Source organism: Lolium perenne, chromosome 5 (assembly GCF_019359855.2).
Source record: "Lolium perenne isolate Kyuss_39 chromosome 5, Kyuss_2.0, whole genome shotgun sequence".
Classification (NCBI taxonomy): Eukaryota; Viridiplantae; Streptophyta; class Magnoliopsida; order Poales; family Poaceae; genus Lolium; species Lolium perenne.
Window position 1 is genome coordinate 187677303 of NC_067248.2, and position 21319 is coordinate 187698621.

General features: G+C 43.9%; 1 protein-coding gene across 1 annotated transcript; it reads left to right on the top strand.

The window, feature by feature from the left end:
• Positions 1–10082: 10082 nt before the first annotated feature.
• On the top strand, positions 10083–11177 carry LOC127303902 (uncharacterized). Its single transcript, XM_051334617.1, has one exon. It carries the CDS (start codon positions 10083–10085, stop codon positions 11175–11177), a length of 1095 nt encoding a protein of 364 aa, XP_051190577.1.
• The last annotated feature ends 10142 nt before the right edge of the window (positions 11178–21319 follow it).

A 21319-nucleotide genomic window follows, 5' to 3' on the forward strand; every position in this document is an offset into this window, starting at 1 on the left:
ACAAACATATGGTCTTACAAATTTGGACAAAGTCAAGAGCCAAGGGAGTTTTGGGGAATTCGGATGTAGAATTTTCGTGGGAACATTTTGATATATTGTGCATTTTTTTCGAGTTCGTATGCGACCAGAAAACCAGTTTGATGATTTTGCAACGCAATTTTGCAAAAAAAGTCGAAATTCATGTTTGTTAAATTTCAGTGATGCTAGATGACATAATACATGGGAATCTCGAAGGATTTTATTTTTTGAAATTTCTATCTATTTCTTTTATTTTTTAGAGAGGTAAAAAAGGCGATCCAAAGGGGGGGTGGAGTTGCGTGGTGAGCCAAAAAAAACTTCTGTGGCGCATGGAACTCATGTGCGCCACGGAAATGTGTTGTTTTTGTGGCGACCCATCCCACGTGCGCCACAGAAAGTCTTAATTCTGTGGCGCACCAGGACCAGTGCGCCACAGAATATCTTATTTCTGTGGCGCACGTGGTCCTGTGCGCCACAGAAGTAGTGAAACCAATGATTGGGGCTGGCCCCACCAAGTTTCTGTGACGCATGGATTGTTGGTGCGCCACAAAATTAAGCTATTTATGTGGCGCACCGTGCCTGGTACGCCACAAAACAACTTTCTGTGGCGCATTTTTGGTGGTGCGCCACAGAACTAAGTCCCACCTATAAGCGTATTCCTACTAGTGTATGTGGATACTACATTTGCGAGTCCATTCGCATGTTAACCACTGAGAAGAACGATAATAGTTTCAACGTAAGCAATAACATTCACAACTTTAATTTATTATCATCAATATTTCGTTATCAAGATTGATATAATCATATTCATCTCATTTTCCTATATAGGTCGAGTTCATGCGGGAGAAGCTCCAACCACACGAACACCTACTAGGAATTGCAGAGGAAGTGGCGGGACTTCTGATGAGAGAAACGATAGACGAAAGAGGCTTATTTAATCAATGTAGGACTGATACGTCTCCGACGTATCGATAATTTCTTATGTTCCATGCCACATTATTGATGTTATCTACATGTTTTATGCACACTTTATGTCATATTCGTGCATTTTCTGGAACTAACCTATTAACAAGATGCCGAAGTGCCAGTTGCTGTTTTCTGCTGTTTTTGGTTTCAGAAATCCTAGTAAGGAAATATTCTCGGAATTGGACGAAATCAAAGCCCAGGGGCCTATTTTTCCACGAAGCTTCCAGAAGTCCGAAGACGAAACGAAGAGGGGCCACGGGGTGGCCAAACCCTAGGGCGGCGCGGCCCCACCCCTGGCCGCGCCAGCCTATGGTTTGGGCCCCCCGAGCCGCCTCTTGACCTACCCTTCCGCCTACTTAAAGCCTCCGTGACGAAACCCCCAGTACCGAGAGCCACGATACGGAAAACCTTCCAGAGACGCCGCCAACGCCGATCCCATCTCGGGGGATCCAGGAGATCGCCTCCGGCACCCTGCCGGAGAGGGGAATCATCTCCCGGAGGACTCTACGCCGCCATGGTCGCCTCCGGTGTGATGAGTGAGTAGTCTACCCCTGGACTATGGGTCCATAGCAGTAGCTAGATGGTTGTCTTCTCCCCATTGTGCTATCATTGTCGGATCTTGTGAGCTGCCTAACATGATCAAGATCATCTATCTGTAATTCTATATGTTGCGTTTGTTGGGATCCGATGAATAGAGAATACTTGTTATGTTGATTATCAAAGTTATATCTATGTGTTGTTTATGATCTTGCATGCTCTCCGTTACTAGTAGATGCTCTGGCCAAGTAGATGCTTGTAACTCCAAGAGGGAGTACTTATGCTCGATAGTGGGTTCATGCCTGCATTGACACTGGGACAAGGACAGAAAGTTCTAAGGTTGTGTTGTGCTGTTGCCACTAGGGATAAAACATTGATGCTATGTCTAAGGATGTAGTTGTTGATTACATTACGCACCATACTTAATGCAATTGTCTGTTGCTTTGCAACTTAATACTGGAAGGGGTTTGGATGATAACCTGAAGGTGGACTTTTTAGGCATAGATGCAGTTGGATGGCGGTCTATGTACTTTGTCGTAATGCCCAATTAAATCTCACTATACTCATCATGATATGTATGTGCATGGTCATGCCCTCTTTATTTGTCAATTGCCCAACTGTAATTTGTTCACCCAACATGCTGTTTATCTTATGGGAGAGACACCTCTAGTGAACTGTGGACCCCGGTCCAATTCTCTTTACTGAAATACAATCTACTGCAATACTTGTTCTACTGTTTTCTGCAAACAATCATCTTCCACACAATACGGTTAATCCTTTGTTACAGCAAGCCGGTGAGATTGACAACCTCACTGTTTCGTTGGGGCAAAGTACTTTGGTTGTGTTGTGCAGGTTCCACGTTGGCGCCGGAATCCCTGGTGTTGCGCCGCACTACATCCCGCCGCCATCAACCTTCAACGTGCTTCTTGACTCCTACTGGTTCGATAAACCTTGGTTTCTTACTGAGGGAAACTTGCTGCTGTACGCATCACACCTTCCACTTGGGGTTCCCAACGAGCGTGTGCTTTACGCGTCATCAAGCTAAATTTCTGGCGCCGTTGCCGGGGAGATCAAGACATGCTGCAAGGGGAGTCTCCACTTCTCAATCTCTTTACTTTGTTTTTGTCTTGCTTAGTTTTATTTACTACTTTGTTTGCTGCACTAAATCAAAATACAAAAAAATTAGTAGCTAGTTTTACTTCATTTGCTATCTTGTTTGCTATATCAAAAACACAAAAAAAATTAGTTACTTGCATTTACTTTATCTAGTTTGCTTTATTTACTGTTGCTAAAATGGCCAACGCTGAAAATACTAAGTTGTGTGACTTCACAACCACAAATAATAATGATTTCTTATGCACACCTATTGCTCCACCTGCTACTACAGCAGAATTCTTTGAAATTAAACCTGCTTTACTGAATCTTGTTATGCGAGAGCAATTTTCTGGTGTTAGTTCTGATGATGCTGCTGCCCATCATAATAATTTTGTTGAACTATGTGAAATGCAAAAATATAAAGATGGTGATGGTGATATTATTAAACTAAAATTGTTCCCTTTCTCATTAAGAGGAAGAGCAAAGATTGGTTGCTATCTCTCCCTAAGAATAGTATTGATTCATGGACTAAATGCAAGGATGCTTTTATTGGTAGATATTATCCCCCTGCTAAAATTATATCTTTGAGGAGTAGCATAATGAATTTTAAACAATTAGATACTGAACATGTTGCTCAAGCTTGGGAAAGAATGAAATCTCTGGTTAAAAATTGCCCAACCCATGGACTGACTACTTGGATGATCATCCAAACCTTCTATGCAGGACTAAATTTTTCTTCACGGAATTTATTGGATTCAGCTGCTGGAGGTACCTTTATGTCCATCACTCTTGGTGAAGCAACAAAGCTTCTTGATAATATGATGATCAACTACTCTGAATGGCACACGGAAAGAGCTCCACAAGGTAAGAAGGTAAATTACGTGAAGAAACCTCTTCCTTGAGTGATAAGATTGATGCTATTATGTCTATGCTTGTGAATGATAGGACTAATATTGATCCTAATAATGTTCCATTAGCTTCATTGGTTGCACAAGAAGAACATGTTGATGTAAACTTCATTAAAAATAATAATTTCAACAACAATGCTTACCGGAACAATTCTAGTAATAACTATAGGCCATATCCTTATAATAATGGCAACGGCTATGCTAATTCTTATGGGAATTCTTACAATAATAATAGGAACACACCCCCTGGACTTGAAGCCATGCTTAAAGAATTTATTAGTACACAAACTGCTTTTAACAAATCTGTTGAAGAAAAGCTTGGGAAAATTGATATACTTGCTTCTAAAGTCGATAGTCTTGCTGCTGATGTTGATCTTTTGAAATCAAAAGTTTTGCCTAATGAGAATCATCATAATAAAATTGTTACTACAGCAAATGCCATCCAAGTTAGAATTAATGAGAATATAAGATTAATGGCTGAACTGCGTGCTAGGTGGGATAGAGAAGAAAATGAAAAACTAGCTAAAGAGAAGAATGTAGCTAAAGTTTGGACTATTACCACCACTAGTAATGCTAATGCTACACATGTTGCTGCACCTCCTACTAATAATAATAAAAGAATTGGTGTTAGCAATGTTTCCACTTCTAATGCAAAGCGCGAAAAACTGCACTAAAGCTGCTAAATCGCTGAAATTGCTTGTGATAAAGCTGCTGAAATTTTTTCCAACATTGGGGATGATGATCCCATTGCTTTAGATTATAATGGTTTGAATTTTGATGATTGCCACATCTCTGAAGTTATAAAGTTCTTGCAAAAACTTGCTAAAAGTCCTAATGCTAGTGCTATAAATTTGGCTTTCACGCATCATATTACAAATGCTCTCATAAAAGCTAGAGAAGAGAAACTAGAGCGTGAAGCCTCTATTCCTAAAAAGCTAAAGGATGGTTGGGAGCCCATCATTAAGATGAAGGTTAAAGATTTTGATTGTAATGCTTTATGTGATCTTGGTGCAAGTATTTCTGTTATGCCTAAGAAAATTTATGATATGCTTGACTTGCCACCGCTGAAAAATTGTTATTTGGATGTTAATCTTGCTGATCATTCTACAAAGAAACCTTTGGGTAAAGTTGATAATGTTCATATTACCGTTAACAATAACCTTGTCCCCGTTGATTTTGTTGTCTTGGATATTGAATGCAATGCATCTTGTCCCATTATATTGGGAAGACCTTTTCTTCGAACTGTTGGTGCTATTATTGATATGAAGGAAGGTAATATAAAATATCAATTTCCTCTTAAGAAAGGTATGGAACACTTCTCTAGAAAGAGAATGAAGTTACCTTTTGATTCTATTATGAGAACAAATTATGATGTTGACACTTCGTCTCTCGATAATACTTGATACACACTTTCTGCGCCTAGCTGAAAGACGTTAAAGAAAAGCGCTTATGGGAGACAACCCATGTTTTACCTACAGTACTTTGTTTTTATTTTGTGTCTTGGAAGTTGTTTACTACTGTAGCAACCTCTCCTTATCTTAGTTTTGTGTTTTGTTGTGCCAAGTTAAGCCGTTGATAGAAAAGTAAGTACTAGATTTGGATTACTGCGCAGTTCCAGATTTCTTTGCTGTCACGAATCTGGGTCCACCTCCATGTAGGTAGCTCAGAAAATTAAGCCAATTTGCGTGCATGATCCACAGATATGTACGCAACTTTCATTCAATTTGAGCATTTTCATTTGAGCAAGTCTGGTGCCATTTTAAAATTCGTCAATACGAACTGTTCTGTTTTGACAGATTCTGCCTTTTATTTCGCATTGCCTCTTTTGCTATGTTGGATGAATTTCTTTGATCCACTAATGTCCAGTAGCATTATGCAATGTCCAGAAGTGTTAAGAATGATTGTGTCACCTCTGAATATGTTAATTTTTATTGTGCACTAACCCTCTAATGAGTTGTTTCGAGTTTGGTGTGGAGGAAGTTTTCAAGGATCAAGAGAGGAGTATGATGCAACATGATCAAGGAGAGTGAAAGCTCTAAGCTTGGGGATGCCCCGGTGGTTCACCCCTGCATATATTAAGAAGACTCAAGCGTCTAAGCTTGGGGATGCCCAAGGCATCCCCTTCTTCATCGACAACATTATCAGGTTCCTCCCCTGAAACTATATTTTTATTCCATCACATCTTATGTGCCTTTGCTTGGAGCGTCGGTTTGTTTTTGTTTTTGTTTTGTTTGAATAAAATGGATCCTAGCATTCACTTTATGGGAGAGAGACACGCTCCGCTGTAGCATATGGACAAGTATGTCCTTGGTTTCTACTCATAGTATTCATGGCGAAGTTTCTCCTTCGTTAAATTGTTATATGGTTGGAATTGGAAATTGATACATGTAGTAATTGCTATAAATGTCTTGGGTAATGTGATACTTGGCAATTGTTGTGCTCATGATTAAGCTCTTGCATCAAATGCTTTGCACCCATTAATGAAGAAATACATAGAGCATGCTAAAATTTGGTTTGCATATTTGGTTTCTCTAAGGTCTAGATAATTTCTAGTATTGAGTTTGAACAACAAGGAAGACGGTGTAGAGTCTTAAAATGTTTTCAATATGTCTTTTATGTGAGTTTTGCTGCACCGGTTCATCCTTGTGTTTGTTTCAAATAAGCCTTGCTAGCCTAAACCTTGTATCGAGAGGGAATACTTCTCATGCATCCAAAATACTTGAGCCAACCACTATGCCATTTGTGTCCACCATACCTACCTACTACATGGTATTTTCCGCCATTCCAAAGTAAATTGCTTGAGTGCTACCTTTAAAATTCCATCATTCACCTTTGCAATATATAGCTCATGGGACAAATAGCTTAAAAACTATTGTGGTATTGAATATGCAATTCTGCACTTTATCTCTTAATAAGTTGCTTGTTGTGCGATAACCATGTTCACTGGGGACGCCATCAACTATTCATTGTTGAATTTCATGTGAGTTGCTATGCATGTCCGTCTTGTCTGAAGTAAGAGAGATCTACCACCTTATGGTTAAGCATGCATAATGTTAGAGAAGAACATTGGGCCGCTAACTAAAGCCATGATCCATGGTGGAAGTTTCAGTTTTGGACATATATCCTCAATCTCAAATGAGAAAATTATTAATTGTTGTTACATGCTTATGCATAAAAGAGGAGTCCATTATCTGTTGTCTATGTTGTCCCGGTATGGATGTCTAAGTTGAAGAATAATCAATAGCGAGAAATCCAATGCGAGCTTTCTCCTTAGACCTTTGTACAGGCGGCATAGAGGTACCCCTTTGTGACACTTGGTAAAAACATGTGCATTGTGATGATCCGGTAGTCCAAGCTAATTAGGACAAGGTGCGGGCACTATTAGTACACTATGCATGAGGCTTGCAACTTATAAGATATAATTTATATGATGCATATGCTTTATTACTACCGTTGACAAAATTGTTTCATGTTTTCAAAATCAAAGGTCTAGCACAAATATAGCAATCGATGCTTTTCCTCTATGGAGGACCATTCTTTTACTTTCAATGTTGAGTCAGTTCACCTATTTCTCTCCACCTCAAGAAGCAAACACTTGTGTGAACTATGCATTGATTCCTACATACTTGCTTATTGCACTTATTATATTACTCTATGTTGACAATATCCATGAGATATACATGTTACAAGTTGAAAGCAACCGCTGAAACTTAATCTTCTTTTGTGTTGCTTTAATGCCTTTACTTTGAATTATTGCTTTATGAGTTAACTCTTATGCAAGACTTATTGATGCTTGTCTTGAAGTGCTATTCATGAAAAGTCTTTGCTTTATGATTCACTTGTTTACTCATGTCGTATACATTGTTTTGATCGCTGCATTCACTACATATGCTTTACAAATAGTATGATCAAGATTATGATGGCATGTCACTCCAGAAATTATCTGTGTTATCGTTTTACCTGCTCGGGATGAGCAGAACTAAGCTTGGGGATGCTGATACGTCTCCGACGTATCGATAATTTCTTATGTTCCATGCCACATTATTGATGTTATCTACATGTTTTATGCACACTTTATGTCATATTCGTGCATATTCCTCGGAACTAACCTATTAACAAGATGCCGAAGTGTCGCTTCTTTGTTTTGCTGTTTTTGGTTTCAGAAATCCTAGTAAGGAAATATTCTCGGAATTGGACGAAATCAAAGCCCAGGGGCCTATTTTTCCACGAAGCTTCCAGAAGTCCGAAGACGAAACGAAGAGGGGCCATGGGGTGGCCAAACCCTAGGGCGGCGCGGCCCCACCCCTGGCCGCGCCGGCCTATGGTTTGGGCCCCCCGAGCCGCCTCTTGACCTACCCTTCCGCCTACTTAAAGCCTCCGTGACGAAACCCCCAGTACCGAGAGCCACGATACGGAAAACCTTCCAGAGACGCCGCCAACGCCGATCCCATCTCGGGGGATCCAGGAGATCTCCTCCGGCACCCTGCCGGAGAGGGTAATCATCTCCCGGAGGACTCTACGCCGCCATGGTCGCCTCCGGTGTGATGAGTGAGTAGTCTACCCCTGGACTATGGGTCCATAGCAGTAGCTAGATGGTTGTCTTCTCCCCATTGTGCTATCATTGTCGGATCTTGTGAGCTGCCTAACATGATCAAGATCATCTATCTGTAATTCTATATGTTGCGTTTGTTGGGATCCGATGAATAGAGAATACTTGTTATGTTGATTATCAAAGTTATATCTATGTGTTGTTTATGATCTTGCATGCTCTCCGTTACTAGTAGATGCTCTGGCCAAGTAGATGCTTGTAACTCCAAGAGGGAGTACTTATGCTCGATAGTGGGTTCATGCTCGCATTGACACCGGGACAAGGATGAAAGTTCTAAGGTTGTGTTGTGCTGTTGCCACTAGGGATAAAACATTGATGCTATGTCTAAGGATGTAGTTGTTGATTACATTACGCACCATACTTAATGCAATTGTCTGTTGCTTTGCAACTTAATACTGGAAGGGGTTCGGATGATAACCTGAAGGTGGACTTTTTAGGCATAGATGCAGTTGGATGGCGGTCTATGTACTTTGTCGTAATGCCCAATTAAATCTCACTATACTCATCATGATATGTATGTGCATGGTCATGCCCTCTTTATTTGTCAATTGCCCAACTGTAATTTGTTCACCCAACATGCTGTTTATCTTATGGGAGAGACACCTCTAGTGAACTGTGGACCCCGGTCCAATTCTCTTTACTGAAATACAATCTACTGTAATACTTGTTCTACTGTTTTCTGCAAACAATCATCTTCCACACAATACGGTTAATCCTTTGTTACAGCAAGCCGGTGAGATTGACAACCTCACTGTTTCGTTGGGGCAAAGTACTTTGGTTGTGTTGTGCAGGTTCCACGTTGGTGCCGGAATCCCTGGTGTTGCGCCGCACTACATCCCGCCGCCATCAACCTTCAACGTGCTTCTTGACTCCTACTGGTTCGATAAACCTTGGTTTCTTACTGAGGGAAACTTGCTGCTGTACGCATCACACCTTCCACTTGGGGTTCCCAACGAGCGTGTGCTTTACGCGTCATCAAGGACCTGGTCATGATCCCCGTGTAATAGTTCGAATAGACGATGGGCTACAGTCCTGGTAGTCGTGAGCTCCATGTATATGTAAGGAGAATCTACGAATGGCTTTTCCTTCGAATATTTGTTTGCTCGGTCTATATATAATGAATGAACATGTACAGCTTGTAGTAGCGTACAAATGTATGAAAATTTATTTTGAAATGAAAAAATGAAATAAAAGGGGGGGCGGTGGCAGGGGGTGATTGCACCCCTTAAACCCTAAAGGAGCAGTGTCCTGCGCGCATCACGTAGAGAGTCTTTTGTCGCGGGCTGTGTTACCACCCGCGACAAAAGGGGTGTCCCCTGCGCGCCACGCGACTGCCACGTGGTGAACCTTTTGTCGTGGGTGGTAAGCGGGCCGGGACAAAAGATTGGGCCTTTTGTCGCGCCTCCGTTGTCCCGGCTAACCGCCCACGACAAAAGGCTCTTACAGCCTGCGACATTAGGCCTATTTTCTACTAGTGCGAATCCGCTTCGTAATCAAAGTCTACGGAAAAAAGAAGTGGTGTCCATCCCTAAATAGTAAACACGTACATAGGAACTGTTTGATTGAAGTACGAAAATGTTCCAGGTACGAAAAAGAAGTGGTTGCCATCCCTAAACGCAAAATTGGACGGAACTCTTTCTTTCTCTCTCGTGTAAGGTACGGCATGTCTCTAGGGCACTTCAATCATACGTTCATACTGAGTCCGACTCGATCTCCACATGTTTTCCGTAAAAAAGGAAACAAACTACCGGTACTCTTACTCCAGTCCAAGTCGGATCCAATCCCCTATATTTACTCCGCTAGCGATCTGATCCCCTCCATAACCGCTCCCATCGGTTTAGCGTCCAAATTATCGTGTCTCTAGTATTTTTTAGCTCGTCCGGTGCCTGGCGGTAACAATCATAAAGGCCCGGATACCGGATACTGCGCGAGCTCACCTTGACGAGGAGATGGAGGCGACGACATCGCTGTCACATGACTGGTCATCTCTCCCGGTGAAGGTACTGGTCCGGATCCTAGATCATCTCAAGTGGTTGAGCCACCCGAGCTTCGGATTGGTGTGCCGGCAATGGCAATCTGCCCGTGCCCGGGCGCCCTTCTACCCGGCGTGGATCTCCCATCTGCTCCTCAACACCACCAGCGACGGAACCACCAACGTGCGGTACTACAGCCCCTACTATCACAAGAACTTCGAGACCGCCTGCACGCTTAATATTCTTGACGCTAGGATCATCGGCGCCACCGCGCAACATCTGACGCTCTGCCGGGAGCACTTAATCCTAGACGCCCAACTTCTCTCCGGCGACGTCCTCGAACTACCAAAGCACGACCGGCCCACGTTCGACTCCGTCGTCTACGATGGTGTCCGCACCATGTTCGGCGTCCACTCGCGGTATGGCTGTCTCGAAATCGGCCGTTCCATCCGAAACAACGAAATCGACGTGTGGGGGGAGTGGAGCTACACGAGCTCTGATTGCGATGGACCATGCTCTTGGGCATCGCAGGACTGCAGTAACCCGGTTCTCGATGACGGCTTCCTCTACCTGCTGAATAGGGACGGTGCATTAGCAGTGTACGACGAGAGAAAATACGATGGAGGATTCAACATTCTCGAGAAGCCTGGAAGTTTTACATTCGAGCACGATGACAACTACTTGGTCAAGTCCGACCATGGCGAGCTGATAGCCGTCCTTATCGGACGTCGTGGGACACCAGTCAACATTGTCAAACTGAATGAGCACACCATGGAGTGGGAGAAGATACAAGACCTAGAGGGGAGGACATTGTTTACCGGCACATTGACGACGACGATGAAGAAGACTAACATCAAGTGGATGCAGAACAAGGTTTTCCTTCCAAGATTGTACGATTGGCCTGACACCGTCCATGTTGACCTTGTTCAGCGTGAAGGTGAAGTTGCCTTTGTTCCAAAGTCAGGACGTGCAGATACCACGGAGAAACAAAACAATTATGGAACAAACATATTGTCTTACAAATTTGGACAAAGTCATGAGCCAAGGGAGTTTTGGGGAATTCGGATGTAGAATTTTCGTGGGAACATTTTGATATATTGTGCGTTTTTTTCGAGTTCGTATGCGACCAGAAAACCAGTTTGATGATTTTGCAACGTAATTTTGCAAAAAAAGTCGAAATTCATGTTTGTTAAATTTCAGTGATGCTAGATGACATAATACATGGGAATCTCGAAGGATTTTATTTTTTGAAATTTCTATCTATTTCTTTTATTTTTTAGAGAGGTAAAAAAGGCGATCCACAGGGGGGGTGGAGTTGCGTGGTGAGCCAAAAAAAACTTCTGTGGCGCATGGAACTCATGTGCGCCACGGAAATGTGTTGTTTTTGTGGCGACCCATCCCACGTGCGCCACAGAAAGTCTTAATTCTGTGGCGCACCAGGACCAGTGCGCCACAGAATGTCTTATTTCTGTGGCGCACGTGGTCCTGTGCGCCACAGAAGTAGTGGAACCAATGATTGGGGCTGGCCCCACCAAGTTTCTGTGACGCATGGATTGTTGGTGCGCCACAAAATTAAGCTATTTCTGTGGCACACCGTGCCTGGTGCGCCACAAAACAACTTTCTGTGGCGCATTTTTGGTGGTGTGCCACAGAACTAAGTCCCACCTATAAGCGTTTTCCTACTAGTGTATGTGGATACTACGTTTGCGAGTCCATTCACATGTTAACCACTGAGAAGAACAATAATAGATTCAACGTAAGCAATAACATTCACAACTTTAATTTATTATCATCAATATTTCGTTATCAAGATTGATATAATCATATTCATCTCATTTTCCTATATAGGTCGATTTCATGCGGGAGAAGCTCCAACCACACGAACACCTACTAGGAATTGCAGAGGAAGTGGCGGGACTTCTGATGAGAGAAATGATAGACGAAAGAGGCTTATTTAATCAATGTAGGACCTGGTCATGATCCCCGTGTAATAGTTCGAATAGACGATGGGCTACAGTCCTGGTAGTCGTGAGCTCCATGTATATGTAAGGAGAATCTATGAATGGCTTTTCCTTCGAATATTTGTTTGCTCGATCTATATATAATGAATGAACGTGTACAGCTTGAAGTAGCGTACAAATGTATGAAAATTTATTTTGAAATGAAAAAATGAAATAAAAGGGGGGGCGGTGGCAGGGGGTGATTGCACCCCTTAAACCCTAAAGGAGCAGTGTCCTGCGCGCATCACGTAGAGAGTCTTTTGTCGCGGGCTGTGTTACCACCCGCGACAAAAGGGGTGTCCCCTGCGTGCCCCGCGACTGCCACGTGGTGAACCTTTTGTCGTGGGTGGTAAGCGGGCCGGGACAAAAGATTGGGCCTTTTGTCGCGCCTCCGTTGTCCCGGCTAACCGCCCGCGACAAAAGGCTCTTACAGCCTGCGATATTAGGCCTATTTTCTACTAGTGCGAATCCGCTTCGTAATCGAAGTCTACGGAAAAAAGAAGTGGTGGCTGATACGCGTACAACACGCGTCCGTTGGGAACCCCAAGAGGAAGGTGTGATGCGTACAATGGCAAGTTTTCCCTCAGTATGAAACCAAGGTTTATCGAACCAGTAGGAGCCAAGAAGCACGTTGAAGGTTGATGGCTGCGGGATGTAGTGCGGCGCAACACCAGAGATTCCGGCGCCAACGTGGAACCTGCACAACACAACCAAATTACTTTGCCCCAACGAAACAGTGAGGTTGTCAATCTCACCGGCTTGCTGTAACAAAGGATTAGATGTATAGTGTGGATGATGATTGTTTGCAGAAAAACAGTAGAACAGTATTGCAGTAGATTGTATTTCAGTAAAGAGAATTGGACCGGGGTCCACAGTTCACTAGAGGTGTCTGTCCCATAAGATAAACATCATGTTGGGTGAACAAATTACAGTTGGGCAATTGACAAATAAAGAGGGCATGACCATGCACATACATATTATGATGAGTATTGTGAGATTTAATTGGGCATTACGACAAAGTACATAGACCGCTATCCAGCATGCATCTATGCCTAAAAAGTCCACCTTCAGGTTATCATCCGAACCCCCTCCAGTATTAAATTGCTAACAACAGACAATTGCATTAAGTATTGCGCGTAATGTAATCAGTGACTACATCCTTGAACATAGCACCAATGTTTTATCCCTAGTGGCCACAGCACATCCATAACCTTAGAGGTTCTTGTCACCCCTCCAGATTCACGGAGACATGAACCCACTATCGAGCATAAATACTCCCTCTTGGAGTTACTAGCATCAACTTGGCCAGAGCATCTACTAATAACGGAGAGCATGCAAGATCATAAACAACACATAGACATAACTTTGATAATCAACATAACAAGTATTCTCTATTCATCGGATCCCAACAAACGCAACATATAGAATTACAGATAGATGATCTTGATCATGTTAGGCAGCTCACAAGATCCGACAATGAAGCACAATGGGGAGAAGACAACCATCTAGCTACAGCTATGGACCCATAGTCCAGGGGTAGACTACTCACACATCACTCCGGAGGCGACCATGGCGGCGTAGAGTCCTCCGGGAGATGATTCCCCTCTCCGGCAGGGTGCCGGAGGCGATCTCCTGAATCCCCCGAGATGGGATTGGCGGCGGTGGCGTCTCAGTAAGGTTTTCCGTATCGTGGCTCTCGGTACTGGGGGTTTCGCGATGGAGGCTTTAAGTAGGCGGAAGGGCAGGTCAGGAAGGGGCACGAGGGGCCCACACCCTAGGTCGGCGCGGCCAGGGCTTGGGCCGCGCCGCCCTATGGTGTTGCCACCTCGTGGCCCCACTTCATCTCCTCTTCGGTCTTCTGGAAGCTTCGTGGCAAAATAGGACCCTGGGCGTTGATTTCGTCCAATTCCGAGAATATTTCATTACTAGGATTTCTGAAACCAAAAACAGCAGAAAACAGCAACTGGCACTTCGGCATCTTGTTAATAGGTTAGTTCCAGAAAATGCACGAATATGACATAAAGTGTGCATAAAACATGTAGATAACATCAATAATGTGGCATGGAACATAAGAAATTATCGATACGTTGGAGACGTATCAGCATCCCCAAGCTTAGTTCTGCTCGTCCCGAGCAGGTAAAACGATAAGAAAGATAATTTCTGGAGTGACATGCCATCATAACCTTGATCATACTATTTATAAAGCATATGTAGCGAATGCAGCGATCAAAACAATGTATATGACATGAGTAAACAAGTGAATCATGTAGCAAAGACTTTTCATGAATAGTACTTCAAGACAAGCATCAATAAGTCTTGCATAAGAGTTAACTCATAAAGCAATAATTCAAAGTAAAGGTGTTGAAGCAACACAAAGGAAGATTAAGTTTCAGCGGTTGCTTTCAACTTGTAACATGTATATCTCATGGATATTGTCAACATAGAGTAATATAATAAGTGCAATATGCAAATATGTAGGAATCAATGCACAGTTCACACAAGTGTTTGCTTCTTGAGGTGGAGAGAAATAGGTGAACTGACTCAACAATGAAAGTAAAATAATGGTCCTCCATAGAGGAAAAGCATCGATTGCTATATTTGTGCTAGAGCTTTGACTTTGAAAACATGAAACAATTTTGTCAACGGTAGTAATAAAGCATATGTATCATGCAAATTATATCTTACAAGTTGCAAGCCTCATGCATAGTATACTAATAGTGCCCGCACCTTGTCCTAATTAGCTTGGACTACCGGATCATCACAATGCACATGTTTTAACCAAGTGTCACAAAGGGGTACCTCTATGCCGCCTGTACAAAGGTCTAAGGAGAAAGCTCGCATTGGATTTCTCGCTATTGATTATTCTCAACTTAGACATCCATACCGGGACAACATAGACAACAGATAATGGACTCCTCTTTTATGCATAAGCATGTAACAACAATTAATAATTTTCTCACATGAGATTGAGGATATATGTCCAAAACTGAAACTTCCACCATGGATCATGGCTTTAGTTAGCGGCCCAATGTTCTTCTCTAACAATATGCATGCTTAACCATAAGGTGGTAGATCTCTCTTACTTCAGACAAGACGAACATGCATAGCAACTCACATGATATTCAACAAAGAATAGTTGATGGCGTCCCCAGTGAACATGGTTATCGCACAACAAGCAACTTAATAAGAGATAAAGTGCATAAGTACATATTCAATACCACAAGAGTTTTTAAGCTATTTGTCCCATGAGCTATATATTGCAAAGGTGAATGATGGAATTTTAAAGGTAGCACTCAAGCAATTTACTTTGGAATGGCGGAGAAATACCATGTAGTAGGTAGGTATGGTGGACACAAATGGCATAGTGGTTGGCTCAAGTATTTTCGATGCATGAGAAGTATTCCCTCTCGATACAAGGTTTAGGCTAGCAAGGTTTATTTGAAACAAACACAAGGATGAACGGCGCAGCAAAACTCACATAAAAGACATATTGTAAACATTATAAGAATCTACATCGTCTTCCTTGTTGTTCAAAACTCAATACTAGAAATTATCTAGACCTTAGAGAGACCAAATATGCAAACAAATTTTTAGCATGCTCTATGTATTTCTTCATTAATGGGTGCAAAGTATATGATGCAAGAGCTTAAACATGAGCACAACAATTGCCAAGTATCACATTACCCAAGACATTTATAGCAATTACTACATGTATCATTTTCCAATTCCAACCATATAACAATTTAACGAAGAAGAAACTTTGCCATGAATACTATGAGTAGAGCCTAAGGACATACTTGTCCATATGCTACAGCGGAGCGTGTCTCGCTCCCATACAATGTGAATGCTGGGATCCATTTTATTCAAACAAAACAAAAACAAAAACAAACCGACGCTCCAAGCAAAGCACATAAGATGTGACGGAATAAAAATATAGTTTCAGGGGAGGAACCTGATAATGTTGTCGATGAAGAAGGGGATGCCTTGGGCATCCCCAAGCTTAGACGCTTGAGTCTTCTTAGAATATGCAGGGGTGAACCACCGGGGCATCCCCAAGCTTAGAGCTTTCACTCTCCTTGATCATGTTGCATCATACTCCTCTCTTGATCCTTGAAAACTTCCTCCACACCAAACTCGAAACAACTCATTAGAGGGTTAGTGCACAATAAAAATTAACATGTTCAGAGGTGACACAATCATTCTTAACACTTCTGGACATTGCATAAAGCTACTGGACATTAATGGATCAAAGAAATTCATCCAACATAGCAAAAGAGGCAATGCGAAATAAAAGGCAGAATCTGTCAAAACAGAACAGTTCGTATTGACGAATTTTAAAATGGCACCAGACTTGCTCAAATGAAAATACCCAAATTTAATGAAAGTTGCGTACATATCTGAGGATCACGCACGTAAATTGGCATATTTTTCTGAGGTACCTACAGAGAGGCAGGTCGGAATTCGTGACAGCAAAGAAATCTGAAACTGCGCAGTAATCCAAATCTAGTATGAACTTTTCTATCAAAGACTTTACTTGGCACAACAAAACACTAAACTAAGATAAGGAGAGGTTGCTACAGTAGTAAACAACTTCCAAGACACAAAATAAAAACAAAGTACTATAGGTAAAAACATGGGTTGTCTCCCATAAGCGCTTTTCTTTAACGCCTTTCAGCTAGGCGCAGAAAGTGTGTATCAAGTATTATCGGAGGGTGGTACTTCTACAGCGGGGTGTGGATTTTTCTCAACCAAGCATAGTATATTAGATACATAAGTTTTAGCATCTCCCTTTTCATTAGTTTTGGGCTTGCTACTCTCATCAAACAAATTTTGGGGAACAAGCCAAGCGTAGTTATTTTCTAGTGCATCATTCATAGCTAGGAGTTTACATGGTATTGGTGCTTTGATCTCCCCTCCATCATCAATATTATTAGTGTATCTTATTCTATCCATGTCCATCTTTTCAAGGAGACTAACAAAATTAGTATGAGAACCAAGCATATTAAATTTAGCAAAGACCTTTCTAGCTTCTCTTGCTAGACCACCAAATTCTCTAAGAAGGGTTTCTAAAACAAAATCTTTCTTTTCCCCTTCTTCCATATCACCAAGTGTAAGGAACATGTGTTGGATTATAGGATTGAGATTAACAAATTTAGTTTCCAACAGGCGAACTAAATGCGCAGCAGCAATTTCATAAGTAGGCGCAAGGTCTACCAAGTGTCTATCTTCAAAATCTTCAATGGTACTAACATGATTGAAAAATTCTTCTATATTATTTCTCCCAACTATAGACCCACGTCCTATCGGTATGTCTTTTGTGGTAAAATTAAAAGGAAACATGATGAATCAAGTAAAGTAAATGCAAGTAACTAATTTTTTTGTGTTTTTGATATAGCAAACAAGATAGCAAATAAAGTAAAACTAGCAACTAATTTTTTTGTATTTTGATTTAGTGCAGCAAACAAAGTAGTAAATAAAACTAAGCAAGACAAAAACAAAGTAAAGAGATCGGGAAGTGGAGACTCCCCTTGCAGCGTGTCTTGATCTCCCCGGCAGCGGCGCCAGAAAAAGAGCTGCTGGCGCAAAGTTGACGTGGGAGTTAGAGATCTCTGTGGTGTAGCTTTTCTTCAGATCCCCGGCAACGGCGCCAGAAAAAGAGCTTGATACGCGTACAACACGCGTCCGTTGGGAACCTGTTATCACCAGATTTTGGTCAAATCCGAAGGTGGGCCGTAAGAGAGATGGGCTTGGAAGATTACACGTGGAAGATCTTTGAAGCGGCCTTGCACGGAGAATTTGGGCTAGATTGCCCGTGTATCTTTAGTTAGTAGATTATATCTTAGATCAAAAGTTAGAGTTTGTATCATGCACGATGGGATATTCCCACGATTAAAAAGTCCCCTGGACTATAAATATGTATCTAGGGTTTATGGAATAAACAACAACTCACGTTCAACCCAAACAAACCAATCTCGGCGCATCGCCAACTCCTTCGTCTCGAGGGTTTCTACCAGATAAGCGACATGCTGCCTAGATCGCATCTTGCGATCTAGGCAGCACAAGCCCCACGTTGTTCATGCGTTGCTCGTACTGAAGCGTCTTTGATGGCGAGCAACGTAGTTATCATAGATGTGTTAGGGTTAGCATTGTTCTTCGTATAACATGCTTACGTAGTGCAACCCTTGCATATCTAGCCGCCCTCACATCTATCTCAGGTGTGGGGGCGGCACCCCGCTTGATCATTATTTAGTGGATCTGATCCGTTACGATTGCTCCTTGTTCTGCAAGGATTAGTTTAATATCTGCAATAGTTAGGCCTTACAAAGGGGGGGAGGATCCAGCGGCACGTAGGGTGGCGTTCGCAAGTCCTAAACAGGATGTTCCGAGGATCAACTTCATGTTGGTTTTTAGGCCTTGTTTAGGATCGGCTTACGATCACCGTGCGTGGCCGCGAGGCCCAACCTGGAGTAGGATGATCCGATTATGCGGTGAAAACCCTAAATCGTCGTAGATCTCATTAGCTTTATCTTGATCAAGCAGGATCACCATATGTTCGTGCACCCCGTACGAATCATGGGTGGATCGGCTCTTTGAGCCGATTCACAGGATAACCTGAGAGCCGATCGAGGCTCGTATTTAATGTTTACGTGTATGCCATGCAGGAAACTAAGCGAGGCATCCCCATCACCTTCCTGACTAGGTATAGGTCAGGTGGCACGCCCTTGCACTTCGCATCGCCGCGTGTGACCAGAAGAGCATTGCGGGCCGTCGCTCGGAGGGGTCTCAGCCAGCCGCAGCTCTAGGCTCTTCCCGGCTCTACAGTGTTGACAAGCCGCTGCCCGCCGGTGGGTTTGGCAGTCAACACATTCTGGCACGCCCGGTGGGACCATCATCTACATCAACCACATCGCCATCTACATCTGAGATGGCGGACGGCACGCCAGTCACCTACGAGGAGCTGCCTGACGAGCTCAAGAAGAGATATGACGAGATCAAGGTCACCCTCGAAGCCGACCTCATCGGCTCTTTTCAGAGAACCCGTTCCCATGGCATCAGATGGAAGGGATTCTCACCGCAAGGTGCACTCGATGGGATAGATCTCTCTGCCCCGTCGGAGGAACGCACCAGGGCCCTGCGGCAGGAGATCAACTACTTGGTGGCTCACTCGCTACACCGCCACTCTGAAAACTTGGTCAACGTGTTGGAGCGTCTCGCTCTGCGCGTGATCCAGGAGATCATGAGCCACCAGTACTCGCCGTCAGGACCAGCTCTCGGGACGCATCAGGGAGAGTTGCCACTCCAGTCCCGTCCACCGCTGCCATATGCGTTGGCAGCACCAGCTGAAGTGCCGGCTACACCGGCATTCGTCGTCTACAAGATCGGTGGTGACCCTAGTGACTACCAGTTCTTGGCTGAGGCGCCTAAGGAGATCCCTCAAGGATACGCGTGTACGTATGTGCCAGATTGTGGCAACTGGCCACTCTCAAACCAGGCCACAACGTCAGGGACTCCGGCGCAAACAGGAGGAACGTCAGCAACAGAGCTTGAGAAGCAGACGTGGCTAACTAAGTACGCCACCCCGACGAAACTCCCGAGCCCAGCTCCTGCAGTTGGCTCAGAGCTGGAAAAGCAAACATGGCTGGCTAAGTACGCCACCCCGGCGAATCTTCAGAGTGCAACTCCCGCAGCCAGCACAGCGGATCAGATCAGTACCATACTGAGAGACCAGTTCGGCATGGTGCCGAAGAGAAGGGCAATCGGCTATTCCAAGCCGTACCCCGACGAGTACGAGATGATCCCGCTGCCACCTAAATATCGGCTCCCTGACTTCTCCAAATTCAGTGGATCAGATGGCTCCAGCTCCATCGAGCACGTCGGCCGATATTTGGCGCAACTAGGACCGGCTTCAGTGTCGGATCAGCTACGCGTGAGGCTCTTTTCACAGTCCCTCACGGGATCGGCTTTTGGATGGTACACCTCTTTGCCAGCAAACTCCATCCGGTCTTGGAAGCAATTGGAAGAACAGTTCCATATGCAATACCATTCAGAAGCTTCCGAGTCTAGCATTGCCGATCTAGCACAACTACGTCAGAAGCGCGGAGAAACGGTGACAGAGTACATCCAGCGCTTCAGGAATCTTAGGAACCGATGTTATTCGGTTCGTATAACTGAAAAGGAAGCGATCGAGTTGGCGTAGCTGGCCTTGCAACACAGCTCAAGGACATGGCCTCCCAAGCAGATTATCCTCTCGGCGCACATGGTTCAGAAACTATCAGCATATGAACAGCGCCACCCGGACCTGTACCAAGACAAGTTCAAGCGTGCAGTAGTCCTGGTCGATGCAGAGGAAGACGAAGTTCCTGCGGGAGACCAAGAAGTAGCAGTGGCTGAGTGGACTCGGGGAGGAACCCCCGTATCCTGCAAATGGGTAAAGCCACCAGGGCCGCCGAGGGGATTTGATTTTGACGTGACCAAGACTGAACAAATCTTCGACCTCCTGCTCAAGGAGAAACAGTTGACGATTCCTGAAGGTCTCAAGTTCCCCACGGCGCAAGAGCTGAACGGAAAGCCATACTGCAAATTCCACAACTCGCTCTCCCATGCCACCAACGACTGCAGGGTGTGGCGTCAGCACATCCAAGCGGCGATAGAGAAGGGGCGCCTAATTTTCAACCAGTACGCCATGAAGGTCGACACCCAACCCTTCCCCGCCGTTAACATGGTGGAAGTCACCTACCCTGAGGGTTGCCAGCCAGGTCCCTCGTTCAGCATCAACATGGTAGGACCTGGGAACCACTCTGGCAAAGATGGAGATGAGGGCAGCTGCTCTCATAGCAAGGACACAGAGGAAGCCGCTCCACGCGATCGGCTCCATCATGATGGCAAGCGCTACGTCACAGAGGGAGAGGTGAAGAATATAAGATATCAACGACCTCTCTCTGATCACCTCCTCAACAAATATGTGAGTCAGTACGACCAACGCCGACGGTCCAACTATGATGATGAAGGAGATCGTCTGGCTAGAGAAGCCAGAAGACATCGTCGGCAGGATCGCGATGAGGAGGAGCACGAGCGCCGTGCCACGGACACATCAAGGGAGCAAGATGACAACGCCAGACACTGGGACTGCCCTTTCTTCAGACACTGCTGGGATTCAGGAATGAGCCGATTGCCAACAATCGGCAATTGCCCAGAATGCAACAAGAAGAAGAA